Genomic DNA, 17,339 nt, shown 5'->3' with positions numbered 1-17,339 from the left:
TGACGGGTGGTGCTGAGAGCAGCGGATGACGGGTGCTGAGAGCAGCGGATGACGGGTGGTGCTGAGAGCAGCGGATGACGGGTGGTGCTGAGAGCAGCGGATGACGGGGGGTGCTGAGAGCAGCGGATGACGGGTGGTGCTGAGAGCAGCGGATGACGGGTGCTGAGAGCAGCGGATGACGGGTGGTGCTGAGTGCAGCGGATGACGGGTGGTGCTGAGAGCAGCGGATGACGGGTGGTGCTGAGTGCAGCGGATGACGGGTGCTGAGTGCAGCGGATGACGGGTGGTGCTGAGAGCAGCGGATGACGGGTGGTGCTGAGTGCAGCGGATGACGGGTGGTGCTGAGTGCAGCGGATGACGGGGGGTGCTGAGAGCAGCGGATGACGGGTGCTGAGAGCAGCGGATGACGGGTGCTGAGTGCAGCGGATGACGGGTGGTGCTGAGAGCAGCGGATGACGGGGGGTGCTGAGTGCAGCGGATGACGGGTGGTGCTGAGAGCAGCGGATGACGGGTGGTGCTGAGAGCAGCGGATGACGGGTGGTGCTGAGAGCAGCGGATGACGGGTGGTGCTGAGTGCAGCGGATGACGGGTGGTGCTGAGAGCAGCGGATGACGGGTGGTGCTGAGAGCAGCGGATGACGGGTGGTGCTGAGAGCAGCGGATGACGGGTGGTGCTGAGAGCAGCGGATGACGGGTGCTGAGAGCAGCGGATGACGGGTGGTGCTGAGAGCAGCGGATGACGGGTGGTGCTGAGAGCAGCGGATGACGGGTGGTGCTGAGTGCAGCGGATGACGGGTGGTGCTGAGAGCAGCGGATGACGGGTGGTGCTGAGAGCAGCGGATGACGGGTGGTGCTGAGAGCAGCGGATGACGGGTGGTGCTGAGAGCAGCGGATGACGGGTGGTGCTGAGAGCAGCGGATGACGGGTGGTGCTGAGAGCAGCGGATGACGGGTGGTGCTGAGAGCAGCGGATGACGGGTGGTGCTGAGTGCAGCGGATGACGGGTGGTGCTGAGTGCAGCGGATGACGGGGGGTGCTGAGTGCAGCGGATGACGGGGGGTGCTGAGTGCAGCGGATGACGGGTGGTGCTGAGAGCAGCGGATGACGGGGGGTGCTGAGTGCAGCGGATGACGGGTGGTGCTGAGAGCAGCGGATGACGGGTGGTGCTGAGTGCAGCGGATGACGGGTGGTGCTGAGAGCAGCGGATGACGGGGGGTGCTGAGTGCAGCGGATGACGGGTGGTGCTGAGAGCAGCGGATGACGGGTGGTGCTGAGAGCAGCGGATGACGGGTGGTGCTGAGAGCAGCGGATGACGGGTGGTGCTGAGAGCAGCGGATGACGGGTGCTGAGAGCAGCGGATGACGGGTGGTGCTGAGTGCAGCGGATGACGGGTGGTGCTGAGTGCAGCGGATGACGGGTGGTGCTGAGAGCAGCGGATGACGGGTGGTGCTGAGTGCAGCGGATGACGGGTGGTGCTGAGAGCAGCGGATGACGGGTGGTGCTGAGTGCAGCGGATGACGGGGGGTGCTGAGTGCAGCGGATGACGGGGGGTGCTGAGTGCAGCGGATGACGGGTGGTGCTGAGAGCAGCGGATGACGGGTGGTGCTGAGAGCAGCGGATGACGGGTGGTGCTGAGAGCAGCGGATGACGGGGGGTGCTGAGAGCAGCGGATGACGGGTGGTGCTGAGTGCAGCGGATGACGGGTGCTGAGAGCAGCGGATGACGGGTGGTGCTGAGAGCAGCGGATGACGGGTGCTGAGAGCAGCGGATGACGGGTGGTGCTGAGAGCAGCGGATGACGGGTGCTGAGAGCAGCGGATGACGGGTGCTGAGAGCAGCGGATGACGGGTGGTGCTGAGTGCAGCGGATGACGGGTGCTGAGAGCAGCGGATGACGGGTGGTGCTGAGAGCAGCGGATGACGGGTGGTGCTGAGAGCAGCGGATGACGGGTGGTGCTGAGAGCAGCGGATGACGGGTGGTGCTGAGTGCAGCGGATGACGGGTGCTGAGTGCAGCGGATGATGGGTGGTGCTGAGAGCAGCGGATGACGGGTGGTGCTGAGAGCAGCGGATGACGGGTGGTGCTGAGAGCAGCGGATGACGGGTGGTGCTGAGAGCAGCGGATGACGGGTGCTGAGAGCAGCGGATGACGGGGGGTGCTGAGAGCAGCGGATGACGGGTGGTGCTGAGAGCAGCGGATGACGGGTGGTGCTGAGTGCAGCGGATGACGGGTGGTGCTGAGAGCAGCGGATGACGGGTGGTGCTGAGAGCAGCGGATGACGGGTGCTGAGAGCAGCGGATGACGGGTGGTGCTGAGAGCAGCGGATGACGGGTGGTGCTGAGTGCAGCGGATGACGGGTGGTGCTGAGTGCAGCGGATGACGGGTGCTGAGAGCAGCGGATGACGGGTGGTGCTGAGAGCAGCGGATGACGGGTGGTGCTGAGAGCAGCGGATGACGGGTGGTGCTGAGAGCAGCGGATGACGGGTGGTGCTGAGTGCAGCGGATGACGGGTGCTGAGTGCAGCGGATGACGGGTGGTGCTGAGAGCAGCGGATGACGGGTGGTGCTGAGTGCAGCAGATGACGGGTGGTGCTGAGAGCAGCGGATGACGGGTGGTGCTGAGAGCAGCGGATGATGGGTGCTGAGAGCAGCGGATGACGGGTGGTGCTGAGTGCAGCGGATGACGGGTGGTGCTGAGTGCAGCGGATGACGGGTGGTGCTGAGTGCAGCGGATGATGGGTGCTGAGAGCAGCGGATGACGGGTGCTGAGAGCAGCGGATGACGGGTGCTGAGAGCAGCGGATGACGGGTGGTGCTGAGAGCAGCGGATGACGGGTGGTGCTGAGAGCAGCGGATGACGGGTGGTGCTGAGAGCAGCGGATGACGGGTGGTGCTGAGTGCAGCGGATGACGGGTGGTGCTGAGAGCAGCGGATGACGGGTGGTGCTGAGAGCAGCGGATGACGGGTGGTGCTGAGTGCAGCGGATGACGGGTGCTGAGAGCAGCAGATGACGGGTGGTGCTGAGAGCAGCGGATGACGGGTGGTGCTGAGTGCAGCGGATGATGGGTGCTGAGAGCAGCGGATGACGGGTGCTGAGTGCAGCGGATGACGGGTGCTGAGAGCAGCGGATGACGGGTGGTGCTGAGAGCAGCGGATGACGGGTGCTGAGAGCAGCGGATGACGGGTGCTGAGAGCAGCGGATGACGGGTGGTGCTGAGTGCAGCGGATGACGGGTGGTGCTGAGTGCAGCGGATGACGGGTGGTGCTGAGAGCAGCGGATGACGGGTGGTGCTGAGAGCAGCGGATGACGGGTGGTGCTGAGTGCAGCGGATGACGGGTGCTGAGTGCAGCGGATGATGGGTGCTGAGAGCAGCGGATGACGGGTGGTGCTGAGAGCAGCGGATGATGGGTGCTGAGAGCAGCGGATGACGGGTGGTGCTGAGTGCAGCGGATGACGGGTGCTGAGAGCAGCGGATGACGGGTGGTGCTGAGTGCAGCGGATGACGGGTGGTGCTGAGTGCAGCGGATGACGGGTGGTGCTGAGTGCAGCGGATGATGGGTGCTGAGAGCAGCGGATGACGGGTGGTGCTGAGTGCAGCGGATGACGGGTGCTGAGTGCAGCGGATGACGGGTGGTGCTGAGAGCAGCGGATGACGGGTGGTGCTGAGAGCAGCGGATGACGGGTGGTGCTGAGTGCAGCGGATGACGGGTGGTGCTGAGTGCAGCGGATGACGGGTGGTGCTGAGAGCAGCGGATGACGGGTGGTGCTGAGAGCAGCGGATGACGGGTGGTGCTGAGAGCAGCGGATGACGGGTGGTGCTGAGTGCAGCGGATGACGGGTGGTGCTGAGTGCAGCGGATGACGGGTGGTGCTGAGAGCAGCGGATGATGGGTGCTGAGAGCAGCGGATGACGGGTGGTGCTGAGTGCAGCGGATGATGGGTGCTGAGAGCAGCAGATGACGGGTGGTGCTGAGTGCAGCGGATGATGGGTGGTGCTGAGAGCAGCGGATGATGGGTGCTGAGAGCAGCGGATGACGGGTGGTGCTGAGAGCAGCGGATGACGGGTGGTGCTGAGAGCAGCGGATGACGGGTGGTGCTGAGTGCAGCGGATGACGGGTGGTGCTGAGAGCAGCGGATGATGGGTGCTGAGAGCAGCGGATGACGGGTGGTGCTGAGTGCAGCGGATGACGGGTGGTGCTGAGAGCAGCGGATGATGGGTGCTGAGAGCAGCGGATGACGGGTGGTGCTGAGTGCAGCGGATGACGGGTGGTGCTGAGAGCAGCGGATGACGGGTGGTGCTGAGAGCAGCGGATGATGGGTGCTGAGAGCAGCGGATGACGGGTGGTGCTGAGAGCAGCGGATGACGGGTGGTGCTGAGTGCAGCAGATGATGGGTGCTGAGAGCAGCGGATGACGGGTGGTGCTGAGAGCAGCGGATGACGGGTGGTGCTGAGTGCAGCGGATGACGGGTGGTGCTGAGAGCAGCGGATGACGGGTGGTGCTGAGAGCAGCGGATGACGGGTGGTGCTGAGTGCAGCAGATGACGGGTGCTGAGAGCAGCGGATGACGGGTGGTGCTGAGAGCAGCGGATGACGGGTGCTGAGAGCAGCGGATGACGGGTGGTGCTGAGTGCAGCGGATGACGGGTGGTGCTGAGAGCAGCGGATGACGGGTGGTGCTGAGTGCAGCGGATGACGGGTGGTGCTGAGTGCAGCGGATGACGGGTGGTGCTGAGAGCAGCGGATGACGGGTGGTGCTGAGAGCAGCGGATGACGGGTGGTGCTGAGAGCAGCGGATGATGGGTGCTGAGAGCAGCCGATGACGGGTGGTGCTGAGTGCAGCGGATGATGGGTGGTGCTGAGAGTAGCTGAGTGCAAACCCGAAGATGGAATGCTAATTCGTGCTCTGGCGGGAAAAGCCAGTCTAGCCAAGTCGCACGGTCCATTGCATTGTCCGTCACGGCATCTCACGTTACCTTCCCGCACGGCGAAACGATTACAGTTCTCTCCTTTCACGGCCTAGCTGTTGGCAGCTGGGGCTGGGTCCTGGCGGAGCTGCGGCCTCTCTGCCTTTCTCGGGGCAGCGGGGGCTTTTCCAGCCTGGCTCTCTGTGGCGGGCCTGCCACAGGAGGTGACCTGCTGGCCAGCCCCACCACACCGCAGGTGGAGGCCTGCCCGGGGCTGGGAAAGGTAAGCTAATGCTTCTCCGCTAGCCAGCACCTCCCTCCCTGTAAAATGTGCCTTGTTCTGCTCTCAGTTGGTCTGACTTCAGCTTGTGACCATTGATCGTGTCCTGCCGCGGCCTCCTGGTGTCCACTCCCCTCCCCACAGGTACTGACAGACACTGGTGCTGGGATGGGGGGAGAGGAGGCCATGGGCCAGCCCGCCCCCTTTTTGCCAGGCCTCCCGCCTCCCACGCCAGCTGGCAGCTGGAGCCCAACCTGAAGAGCTGCCCTGCCTGTGCTGCGGTGGGCCCAAGGGTAGGCGAAACGTCTGTGACTCCTCAGAGCTGCCTGGCCACAGGGTCTGACCATGGCTGGGCTGCAGCTCCAAGGCCGGAGCCAGGTCAGGGTAAGAGCCGTGTGGACAGCCGTGGGGAGCCATGAACCCTGTGGTGACCCTCAGGACAGGGACCTGGGCCAGGGGCTGCTCCCGGCCCCCCACCCTGCTGGCTCCCAGCTTTGTGGGGTGAGGCCTCAGGCTGAAGGGGCATGTCAGGGGGCAGGGTCCCCGGCTCCCTCACCCTGCTGGGGCTGGGCTTCTGGATTTTCCAGAGCTCGGCCTGTTCCTGTAGCTCTGTTCTGACCCCTTTCCAGTGGGGCCGTGTCCTGTTGGAAATGTGGGCCCCAGAAACGGGCACTGTCCGTGAGCGAGCTCAGTCCTGCCAAGCAGTGCGGAGTAACTCCGCTCCCGCCACTCCCCACGGCCTCCTGCGGCCACTCTCTGTTCTGGGACTGCGGCTTGAGCATGTAACCCAGGACTCCCAAATCCTTCTCCGAGCCATTGCTTCCCAAAACGCACCCCCAGCCATTGGGGGCCCACCGCTGCTTTTGTAATGTTAAGCTGCGTGAAAACGCGGGTCATTCTCGCGAGTCCTGCTCCGGCTGGCTTGGTAGCACTGAGCAGTGGAGTTTTGTCTTGTGCACCAGGACTGAGGCCCCGTGGCACCCCCAGTTGCTAACAAAGCTTTTCTATAGTTTGAAATGACTTTTCCCGCATCCAGAAGCAAAGCTAGCCCTGTAGCTCACACCCCGCTTTACAACGGGGCCACGGCCAGCTCCACCTCCAGGGCTAGAACCCAGCTCTCCTAAGCCACCAGCCCATGCAGCACCATTGGGTGGAGCTTTGTGGTGTAGTGGGGGGCTGTCTGCTCTGTAACCCCGTGTCCCCTGCTCTGGGATGTGAGATTCTCACTGACTCACCCACATGTGTAGTAACCCAGACACCTGAGCTCAGCCTCCCAGGGAGAGAGGCAAAGGCAGGGAGGTGGAGACCAGCACCAGGTTTCGGGTGAAGGGGCAGTGGCAGTCTGGGGCTGGAACCATGAGGGAGAGAGACTGAGGTTGTGGGGCTGAGGGCTGGGGGTGATGGACCCCTAACCCAAGGGGTCTGAAACACCCTGGCCCTGTATCACACCATGTCTGTGCTGGGCTGTATCCTGGAGGGGCCATACACCCCCCTATTCTACTGCTGGCGGAGTCTGTTCTGGCTGCCATGGTGGTGCAGGACCGGGGGGATCCTGACGTGCCGTCACAAGGTTTTCAAAGTCAAATGACTGAATCCAGGGATGTTCAGAACCCGCATCTCCCCCTGATTTCCGTTCCTGTGTTTTTCAGAGGCTCCCTTTCCTTGCCTGCCAGTGCCAGGTTCTTGTGACCAAAGCACAGTGGGTCTGTCTACACTAACACCCTAGTTCGAACTAGGGTGGTAATGTAGGCAACCGGAGGTGCAAATGAAGCCTGGGATTTGAATTTCCTGGGCTGCATTTGCATAAAGCCGGGCGCCGTCGTTTTTAAATGTCTGCTAGTGCGGACTCCGTGCCGCGCGGCTACATGTGGCACAGACTAGGTAGAAGTCTAGTCCGAACTACCTAGTCCGTGCCGTGATTTGAAATGTGCAGTGTTACCTGCTTTCACTAGGGGTTGCAGCTCCTTTTCCTGGGGGCGGTGGGTGCTTTCAAAACCACCCATGCCAATGAATTAACCCTGTGTCCTCCCAACCCGGCTCGGCATCAGCTTATGCTATATTTCCCACGCCAGCCCCTGCCTTTCCCCTTGCAGCATCTTTCATGGGCGTGCTTAGCATTGCTGCACTCCTGCACAGCTCAGCTAGCATCGAGACTGTCATGTGCACTGCATGATTCACACTGCATGTGCGACTTGGCCAGTGGCACGTACTAGCACCACCCCATTTCCCCAGGTGCCCAAATGTTTGGAAGAAAGTCAGTTACCTGTCTGCACAACCAGCTGTCACATGGCCGCATGAAACCGGGGCTCCCCTTGGCTGCAAATGGCAAACCGGAGCTGCAAGGCTCCATGGCCAAGGTGCTGCTAAGTAAACAAACCAGCGCAGCCAGTTAACAGGTTTCTCAAAGGGTATCCCGATACCAGAGGTATCCTGAAATAGCTACCCCACGCCTGAACAAATTCGAAATGCGCTATTTCGGAATCCCCATAACCCTCGTTCCACCAGGGTTAAGGCATGTCTCGAAATAGAGCGTTATTTCAGAAGTCGGTGCTGTGTAGCACACCAAATTGCAAATAAGCTAATTCGAAATAGAACCAAAATAAGAGACGCAATTTGTGTTGCTCAGTGGTTCTCAACTTGTTTCAGTCCATGGACCACCAGGCCAATCAAAAACTGTTCGTGGACCACCTCCTTTTGGAGACACAATGAAAAAGAGCAGACAACAAACATTTTGGTTTGAAGTTTATTTCTTACTAACAGATTTTTGGATTCTCTTCTCACTGACAAGCTTTTCAAAGTTTGGCGTGGTACTTGCTAATGCCCAATGAAGATCACTTTCCACTGCAAGCCGATTCCTCTGTTTGGACTTAACGTGCAACAAACACGAAAATCCAGTCTCACACATAGAAGTTGATGCAAATTGCAAAAGAAATCTGAGTGCGTGTGCTGACAGATTTGAGTAACTCCCAGTCACGCTGACCCAAAATTTCTCTATGGGAGACGGCTGGTACATGTCTTGAGCCGCAAAATCATTTTTCAGATCCAAGAATTCCTCCTGCAGGTCACGCTATGGATGACGCGCCGCGTGCTTGTGAACACGGCGTAAAACAGCCCAACGGCAGCGCTTGCTCATGCCGTGAGACTTTGGACAATGTTCCTGTGGACCACCGAAAAAGTCACCATGGACCACCAGTTGAGAGCCACAGGGGTAGCGCAACGTGCACATCTTATTTTGAGATGCACCCAAAGTGGTTTCACGGACTCCAGCGGACGTTGTAGGTTTCACTCTCCCCAGGCACTCCCTCAAGGACGTTCAATTCACTTAGCAGGCTCCCATAGGCAGACAGGCTGAAAAGGCTCAGACAGGGTCTGTCCATGGACTGGTCCCCCCCAACATGACAGCACCTCACACTTGATTTCTTTGGCGTGTCATTTGGGGTGAAAGGAACTGACATTTCCCTCAGGTACTGTTCTAGTCCCCTCTGCGGGGCGCAGGGTCAGAGCAGGGGGTGGGGGGTTGCAATATGACAGTACCTTTCAGAAATGTAAGTGTGGGGTGTAGTGTGGGAGACTCAGGGCAGGGGACTGGGGTGTGCATGGGTGTGGGGGGCTCAGGGAAAGGGTTGGGGTGTGCGGGTGTGAGGAGGGACATGGGCAGGGGGTTCAGATGTGGAATACAGGAGGCAGGGTTGGGGGTGCGAGGAGAGGATCCGGGCAGGGTTGGGGTGCAGGAGGCAGGGTTGGGGTGCAAGGAGGCATAGGCAGAGGGTTGGGGTGTGGGGGTGCAGGGGGCAGGGTTGGGGTGTGAGAGGATCCAGGCAGGGTTGGGGTGCAGGAGGCAAGGTTGGGGATGCGAGGAGAGGATCCGGGCAGGGTTGGGGTGCAGGAGGCAGGGTTGGGGTGCAAGGAGACATGGGCAGAGGGTTGGGGTGTGGGGGTGCAGGGTGCAGGGTTGGGGTGCGAGGAGAGGATCCAAGCAGGGTTGGGGTGCAGGAGGCAGGGTTGGGGTGCGAGGAGGGACATGGGGGTTGGGGTGTGGGGGTGCAGGAGGTAGGGTTGGGGTGCAAGGAGGGACATGGGCAGGGGGTTGGGGTGTGGGGGTGCAGGAGGCAGAGTTGGGGTGCAAGGAGAGATGGGCAGGGGGTTGGGGTGTGGGGGTGCAGGGGGCAGGGTTGGGTGCAAGGAGAGGATCCGGGCAGGGTTGGGGTGCAAGGAGGGACATGGGCAGGGGGTTGGGGTGTGAGGGTGCAGGGGGGCAGGGTTGGGTTCAAGGAGAGGATCTGGGCAGGGTTGGGGTGCAAGGAGGGATGGGCAGGGGGTTGGGGTGTGGGAGTGCAGGGGGCCAGGGTTGGGGTGCAAGGCGGGATGGGCAGGGGTTTGGGGTGTGGGGGTTGTCAAATTACCGAATTGGGGGGAAGCAGCCAGATCGCTGCTGCACCCGTAGGTGGGGGTATTGGCCCCAGAAATTGGAATAAAAGGGAGCCATGTGGGGTATTGAATGGGAGCTTGTTGTTTTCTGATCCTGTGTACACTGTTTATGTGAGTGTATAATGTCTGTGTGTGTAGGTAGGAATCTGTAATCTGTGTGGAAGCTGAATATTTCTTGGAATGTGGTTAAGCATGGCTATGGACAGGCTGAGTAGCGAAGCCCTGTGGGACAATGGCTCTCAATAGGCTATGGACACACCCAAAGAATGGGGTTTGTCACCTGAGGGCGGCCAGCAGAGAGAGGCTGAGGACCAGGTGACAAGCTGCATACCAGAAGAGGCCAGGAAGGGGGTATAAAGAGGCCATGTGGTTGATGCCATTTTGTTCTCAGCTCAGCACTTCATCCCAGAGGCAGCACTGCAGGGATTGAAGAGCCCGGAGGACCTGTGAACCCATCCTGATCGTAGGATGTGCAATAAGAACTTTTAAACCAGCAGCTGCAACATCTCTGCTAGAGCCTGCATCGAGAACTGGGAGATTCGGTGCATGTAACGTACTGTACTTTAATAACCTTACTCTCATGCTTTTCTTTCTTGTGATAATAAACCTTTAGATATATATCCTAAAGGATTGGCCCAGCGTAATTTGTGGGTAAGGTCCAGAGGGTAAATTGACCAGGGATTTGTGGCTGGTTTCTTGGAACCGGACAGGACTTGTTCGGGGTAGGTGGGATTGGGTGTTAGGACCCCCCACCTGTGTATGAGGCCCGGGGCCATCTGGGGCACGGATATTGCTGGGGTGTCGGAGGGGTTTTGCTCGGGAGGCTTCAGGCAGGCAGCTGAAGCGCTCTGTGAGACTGGTTTGTGGCCTATTTGGAGAGGTCACCAGCCACGGGGGGCTGTAAGGAGCCCCGGATTTGAGCAATTCGCCCTGACCGGGCGCCCTCAGCTGTGCCCAGACACGGCCCGGTCCGTCACAGTGGCGTAGTCGGCAGGATCCACAGATCTTGGTCAATTGAGCTTTGGGATCAGGACCCCACGCTGTCTAAATTTGATTTTTGGTGTTGAGAGTTTGGTTGATTAAAGAGCCGCTGCGATGATCCCGGAATTATATGAGAGTCTGAGCAAAAGTGCTCTGAAGGATTTGTGCGTGGGGAGAGGCATTGCCTTTAGGAAAAGGGCCTCTAAACTAGATCTGGTAGTGTTGTTATTAACCAGAGATGTGGATGAAAAGGAGCAGAAGCAAGCCAAGGAGGCTGCTGAAAGAAGGAGGAAGGCAGATGAAGAAATTGCTAAGAGAAAGCAGGAGATGGATCGGGAACTTGAGATGAGAAAAGCAGAACATGCAGAGAGAATGGCAGAACATGCAGAGAGAAGGGCAGAGCATGCAAAGAAGATGGCCCTAGCCAAGGAGGAACATGCTAGACTTGACCTCCAGCTTAAGAGACTAAAAGAACAAGAGAGACTGTATTCTCCTGAAGGTTCAATGTATAACTCTGTGGGTGTGCGGTGTGCTTATGATATGGCAGACGTATTTTACCCAGCTGATGTGAAAACCCAACCCCAAAGCATGTGTAAATGCAAACCTTTTGTGTTACCTGTAGCTAGCAGGGAGGTTTGGGAAGGGGGTGCATGTGGGTATGGAAAGTTTCCTGGAGCTGGTCAGTCTCCCTGTAACCAAGGGGAAAGTGTCTCTACATGGGTACCTGTGGCAGATGGCTGTGTGTCTGTGCAGGGGGGCGGTGAGCCTGGGGGTGAGGGCCCGTCTGATGCCTCAAAGGTGAGGCTGGAATCAGAACCGGGGCAGGAAGAGCCCAGAAGTCAGGGAAATGTTTCTCTGGGGCAGCCTGGAGTGGCTGGCCAGAGTGAAGTCTTAGTTGAGGAGTTGGTGGCTGGTGAGGTTTGTGGAATTGAACCTGCACAAGCTGAAAGTGATTTGTGTGAAGCACAGTGTGTGCAAGCTGGCGATTTGGCTGGTGGAAGTAGCAAGGGGGCAGTAAAGGAAGCTGTCCCAGTGGCTAGCTGTATGCCTGGGATTAGCCAGGAGTGTTGGGACAAGGGAGAAGCTGTCTCTGGTTGTCTGTCCGTGTGTGGGGAAGAGTTTCTTCCTTTGTCTGAGGAAGGTGCCCCACAGCCTGTGAAGGCTGAGAGCAGGACTGTTGTCCCAGAGTGGGGTCTGGATATGGCAAAGGCCCAGGAAGGGGGTGGCCCAAGGTTTGTGTCTGCTGGGGAGAGGGATGAGGTGACTCAGGTAGAGTCAGTCAGTGTTTTGCCAGAACCCCAGAGACCAGACAGTGGTGACCCTGATATTGTGCCTGATACTGCTGTGTTGCTGGAAGAGGGGGGAGCAACTCTGTGGGACCAGGGTGACCCCTTAGCCCAGGCACAAGGAGAGATTGAGGGCATGTTAACTCTGGAGCCTAATGATGGTGTGGAAGTTTACAGCCATCTAGAGAGTTGCACAGGGAGTGAAGGTGCTTCTGACCCTGTCTCTTGTGGGTCTGTCTGTGTGCCTGAGAGGGGATTATCTGTGAATCCACCTGAGGGGCCAGAGATAACTCAGGGAGTAAGGGAATTGCGGGAGGAGTTGGTTGTGGCTCAGCAGAGTAATGCTGCTGTGCAGCCAGAGGAAGGTGAACTGTTTCCTAAGGAAGCTCATAGGGAGGAGAGTCCTGGCAGTGCTTGTAGAGAGCAGTTTGCTGTGACTGAGGGAGGTGACAGGGCCTTGCTGGGAGAAGGCATTCAGGAGAAAGCTCTCCCTGTAAAAGGCAGCAGCTTGGTGTGTGAGGCACTTGTTGCAGTGCCTGACAGACAGAACTTGTCTGTTAGCAGTGACTCCACTGACTTGGGTTTAGGGAAACCCAGTGTGGATGGTGGTGGAGAAGTCTCGGAGGGACTGAGGGTTGTTCCAGAGGAGGCAGGAACATCCAGAGAATTGGAGCAGGCTGCTAACCCAGAGACTGTGTGTGACCAGCTTGCTGGGAAGTCAGTGTGTGTGGGACAGGATTGTTCCCAGGTGAAGGAGGAGAGTGGGAACTTAGTGTCTCAGATTCAGGAGAAGGGCTGGGTAGCTAAGTATGCAGAGCAGAACAGCTGTGTGGTCACTCTCCCTAGGATGCAGGAGATGGCAGTTATGCTCCCATCTCTGGACACGGTGGACACTCATAATCAATCAGGGAAGTGGATAGCTGGTTCCATGTGGAAACAGAGGTTAGAGAGGGACAGAGGAGAGACTTGGGAGTCTACAGCTCACTGCTGTTACCCCACTGAGTGGGGGAAGGGGGAGAATTCCAGGGCCATTGTGAGCCAGGGAGTCACGCCCAGCCAGCCCTTTGTCTTGGGCAGGCCAGAGGTTTCAGGCCTGGAGCCCAGAGGACAAGGGGGAGGGGCAGGACTTGCTTTGGCCAAGAAGATTTGCAGTTTAAACCTGAAGGGCCAAAACTGCAATGGTGTGGGGCCAGAGAAGGGGCCTGACGGAGAATTTCAGTATACACCTGAGATAGGATTGTTCTTGTTACTGATGTTAATTCTTGTAACCAATGTATTATTGTTGCAGAGAATTGTAACGGTATACAGGGTGCATGAGCTTATGAAAATACCATGTAATCTGTCTGGAGATGTACCAAACGACAGACAGTATGTAGGGGGACATTGTGATGTTGCTACTTCGTGGTTAACACTTGTAACTGGTCTTGGAACTTCTTACAGGACAAACAGGGTTCCCGCCAGAAGGTCCTGTATGAGAAGGGAAACTGAGGCACGCCACCATTTTGGTTGGGGAGGCCTGTGATGCCCTCAGTGATGTTACTGGCATCACTTCCTGCATCAATTTTGCGTTGGGGGTGTCACATTACCGAATTGGGGGGAAGCAGCCAGATCGCTGCTGCACCCGTAGGTGGGGGTATTGGCCCCAGAAATTGGAATAAAAGGGAGCCATGTGGGGTATTGAATGGGAGCTTGTTGTTTTCTGATCCTGTGTACACTGTTTATGTGAGTATATAATGTCTGTGTGTGTAGGTAGGAATCTGTAATCTGTGTGGAAGCTGAATATTTCTTGGAATGTGGTTAAGCATGGCTATGGACAGGCTGAGTAGCGAAGCCCTGTGGAACAATGGCTCTCAATAGGCTATGGACACACCCAAAGAATGGGGTTTGTCACCTGAGGGCGGCCAGCAGAGAGAGGCTGAGGACCAGGTGACCGGCTAAGACCAGAAGAGGCCAGGAAGGAGTATAAAGAGGCCATGTAGTCGATGCCATTTTGTTCTCAGCTCAGCACTTCATCCCAGAGGCAGCACTGCAGGGATTGAAGAGCCCGGAAGACCTGTGAACCCATCCTGATCGTAGGATGTGCAATAAGAACTTTTAAACCAGCAGCTGCAACATCTCTGCTAGAGCCTGCATCGAGAACTGGGAGATTCGGTGCATGTAACGTACTGTACTTTAATAACCTTACTCTCATGCTTTTCTTGCTTGTGATAATAAACCTTTAGATGTTATATCCTAAAGGATTGGCCCAGCGTGATTTGTGGGTAAGGTCCAGAGGGTAAATTGACCAGGGATCTGTGACTGGTTTCTTGGAACCGGACAGGACTTGTTCGGGGTAGGTGGGATTGGGTGCTAGGACCCCCCACCTGTGTATAGGCCCGGGGCCATCTGGGGCACGGATATTGCTGGGGTGTCGGAGGGGTTTTGCTCGTGAGACTTCAGGCAGGCAGCTGAAGCGCTCTGTGGGACTGGTTTGTGGCCTATTTGGAGAGGTCACCAGTCACGGGGGGCTGTAAGGAGCCCCGGATTTGAGCAATTCGCCCTGAGCGGGCGCCCTCAGCTGTGCCCAGACACGGCCCGGTCCGTCACAGGGGTGCAGCTAGCAAACTCCATCCCCAGTCCTGTTTGTGCCCCCCCCCCCCGCTCTGTGGGGACCGGAGACGGGGGGGATCCCTCCTCTGCCCGGCCCAGCAAGCAGGAGGCTCCTGTGAGTCGGATTTGGCAGCTCCAAGGCAAAGGGTAGGAGGTGCACAGCGAGGGGGGGACGGGGCAGCTGACGTGCCATCACTTGACAGGCTCTTGGCCAAACCAGTCAGGCTCCCCTAGCTTGGGGCGGGGGCAGCTCAGAGGTTGGAGCACTGGCCTGCTAAACCCAGGGCTGGGAGTTCAACCCTGGAGGGGCCACTTAGGGATCTGGGGCAAATCTGCCAGGGACGGTGCTGGGTCCTGCCATGGGGGCAGGGGCTGCACTCGATGACCTCTCGGGGTCCCTTCCAGCTCTAGGAGATGGCTGCATCGCCACCTGTCAGAGGCTCCAAGCCCTGCCACTAGATCCCCATCCATCAGGGGTGAGCACTGGCCTACAGGGCCTCTGCTCCATGCCCAGAGCTCCAGCCCCAGTCAGCTGTGTGGGTGCTGGCCTCTGCACTGTGGGGGGTGAGTGAGCAAGGGGCAGGGGCGGATCCCAGGTCAATTTACCCCCTGGATCTTACCCACAAATCCCGCTGAAAGAAAAGCAGGAGCGTGAGGCTGGTAAAGGATCACACGTTCCATGCACCGAATCTCCTAGTTCTCCTAGTTCTCCATGCAGGCTCTAGCAGAGATCTTCCAAAGTGCTGGCTCACAAGTCTCTGGTTACATCCCATGTCAGGAGGGGCCAGCGGGTCTTCCTGGCTCGCTCAAGGCTGCATCTGGGATCAGGAGCTGAACTCGAGACCAGACGGAGGGGGCCACGTGGCCCCTATATACCTCCCCTGGCATCCTCCCGGCCAGAGCAGGTCACATGGTCCAGGGCCCGACCCTGCCAGCGTCTCACTCCACACACAGCCAGCGTACAAGTACACGAGGCGCACACCCAGAATCAGCACCGCACACGGCCCCCGTGCACGGCCCTTTGGGGTACCCCATACGCGGCAGTCCCCTGGCTGAGCCCTTCGCCACCCACCAGGGCTCGGCCACTAGGGGCCTCCCCGCCCTCTGGCAGCCCAAGCGCCTGCACCCGGCCCGCAGTCAGCAGAGGTCCCAGCTCACGGCCTTTGCCCTGAGGGGCGGGACGGCAAGGAGGCCCTGACCGGCCAGCTACTGTCAGCTGCAAGGGCAGCAAGAGCCCCCCAACCCTCCGCCCTGAGCCCCTCGCCCCCACCTGGACTCCTGCCCCCCAACCCTCGCCCCTCACCCACACCCGGACTCCTGCCCCCTAACCCTCCGCCCTTAGCCCCCTTCACTCCACCCTGACTCCTGTCGTGATGGCGCGTTGGGGGTCCCCCGTCTCCTGCACCCCGAAATGGCACGAACAGACTGCCCCAGCCGGTGGAATAGAGGAAGTTTATTGCCTCTCCAGGATACAGCACAGCACAGATGGAATCTGGTCACAGAGCTGGGCTAGGATGCCTCAGGCCCCCTTGAGATGGGGGAGACTGGGCCCCTAAACTCCAGCCCCTCTCCCTAGGCTGTCTCCTCCATGCTCCCAGCCTGCAACCCAAAAACCCTCTCTTCCAGCCCTGCCCCCCAGCCAGGGCAGCCTCCACCTTCCTTTGTTCCTCTCCATGGGGGGTGTGTGGTTCAACCAGTTTGGCATCACCTTTGCATAGTGAGGTTTTCCCTGCTGGGTCTTGCTCCAGACAGCAGGGGTCACCACAGCCCAGCAAGTACCCCCACTACGTCACAGTTCTCACCCCTCCGAGAGTGAACTGAGCAGGGTCACTCCGCTCGTGACCTGGGGAAGTTCGGGCCCCTCGCTACGGGACAGCGCGTCGGCGATGATGTTGGCCTCCCCTTGACGTGGATCACTTCCATGTCGTAGTCCTGCAGGAGCAGGCTCCACCGCAGCAGCTTGGCCTTGGTCCCCTTCATCTGGTGCAGCCAGGTCAGGGGGCAGTGGTCGGTGAACACCGTGAAACGCCGGCCAAACAGGTACGGCTGCAGCTTTTGCAGGGCCCACACCATGGCCAGGCATTCCCTCTCTACGGTCGCGTAGCTCCGCTCCTGGGGCAGCAGCTTCCTGCTCAGGTACACGATGGGGTGACGTTCCCCTTTCTCGTCCGCCTGCATCAGCCCCGCCCCCAGCCCGGTGTCCGAGGCGTCCGTAAACACGATAAAGGGCTTGTCGAAGTCTGGGTTTACCAACACTGGGGCCTTGGCCAGGGCTTCCTTCAGTGCACAGAGAGCCCTCTGGCACTGCTCCGTCCAGACCACCCTGTCTGGCCTCCCCTTCCTGCACAGCTCTGTGATCGGGGCAGCGATGGAGCTGAAGTTGGGCACAAACCTCCGGTAGTACCCGCCATCCCAATGAAAGCCTGGACCTGCTTCTTGGTCTGGGGCACAGGCCAGTCCCGGATGGCCTCCACTTTGGCTGGCTCTGGCTTCAAGCAGCCGCTTCCCACCTTATGTCCCAGGTAGGACACTTAGGCCATTCCAACCTTGCACTTCCCAGCCTTTACGGTCAGCCCAGCCTCCCTCAGCCGATCTAGTACCTGGCTGACCTGGGCCACATGGTCCTCCCAGGACTGGCTGAAGACGCAGATGTCATCGATGTACGCTAGGGCACAGTTCTCCATTCCCCGCAGCAGCTGGTCCACCAGGCGCTGGAAGGTGGCCGGCGCCCCTTTGAGGCCAAAGGGCAGGATCAGGAACTCATAGAGCCCCAGCGGCGTGATGAAAGCCGATTTCAATCTGGCCTCCTGGTCTAGCGGCACCTGCCAGTAGCCCTTGGTGAGGTCCAGGGTGGTGAGGTAGCGAGCTCCCCCCAGC

General features: G+C 59.1%; 1 protein-coding gene across 1 annotated transcript; it reads left to right on the top strand.

Annotated features, from left to right (window-relative positions):
• Positions 1-4,158: 4,158 nt before the first annotated feature.
• On the top strand, positions 4,159-17,055 carry LOC142824304 (uncharacterized). The gene is made up of 2 exons (XM_075916076.1): positions 4,159-8,642; positions 9,745-17,055. Exon 2 carries the CDS (start codon positions 10,702-10,704, stop codon positions 13,393-13,395), a length of 2,694 nt encoding a protein of 897 aa, XP_075772191.1. The 5' UTR covers positions 4,159-8,642; positions 9,745-10,701; the 3' UTR covers positions 13,396-17,055.
• Positions 17,056-17,339: the final 284 nt, after the last annotated feature.

Source organism: Pelodiscus sinensis, unplaced genomic scaffold (assembly GCF_049634645.1).
Source record: "Pelodiscus sinensis isolate JC-2024 unplaced genomic scaffold, ASM4963464v1 ctg76, whole genome shotgun sequence".
NCBI classification, from domain to species: domain Eukaryota; kingdom Metazoa; phylum Chordata; order Testudines; family Trionychidae; genus Pelodiscus; species Pelodiscus sinensis.
The sequence above is the reverse complement of the archived record's forward strand: the minus strand, read 5'-3'. Positions and strand labels throughout refer to the sequence as shown.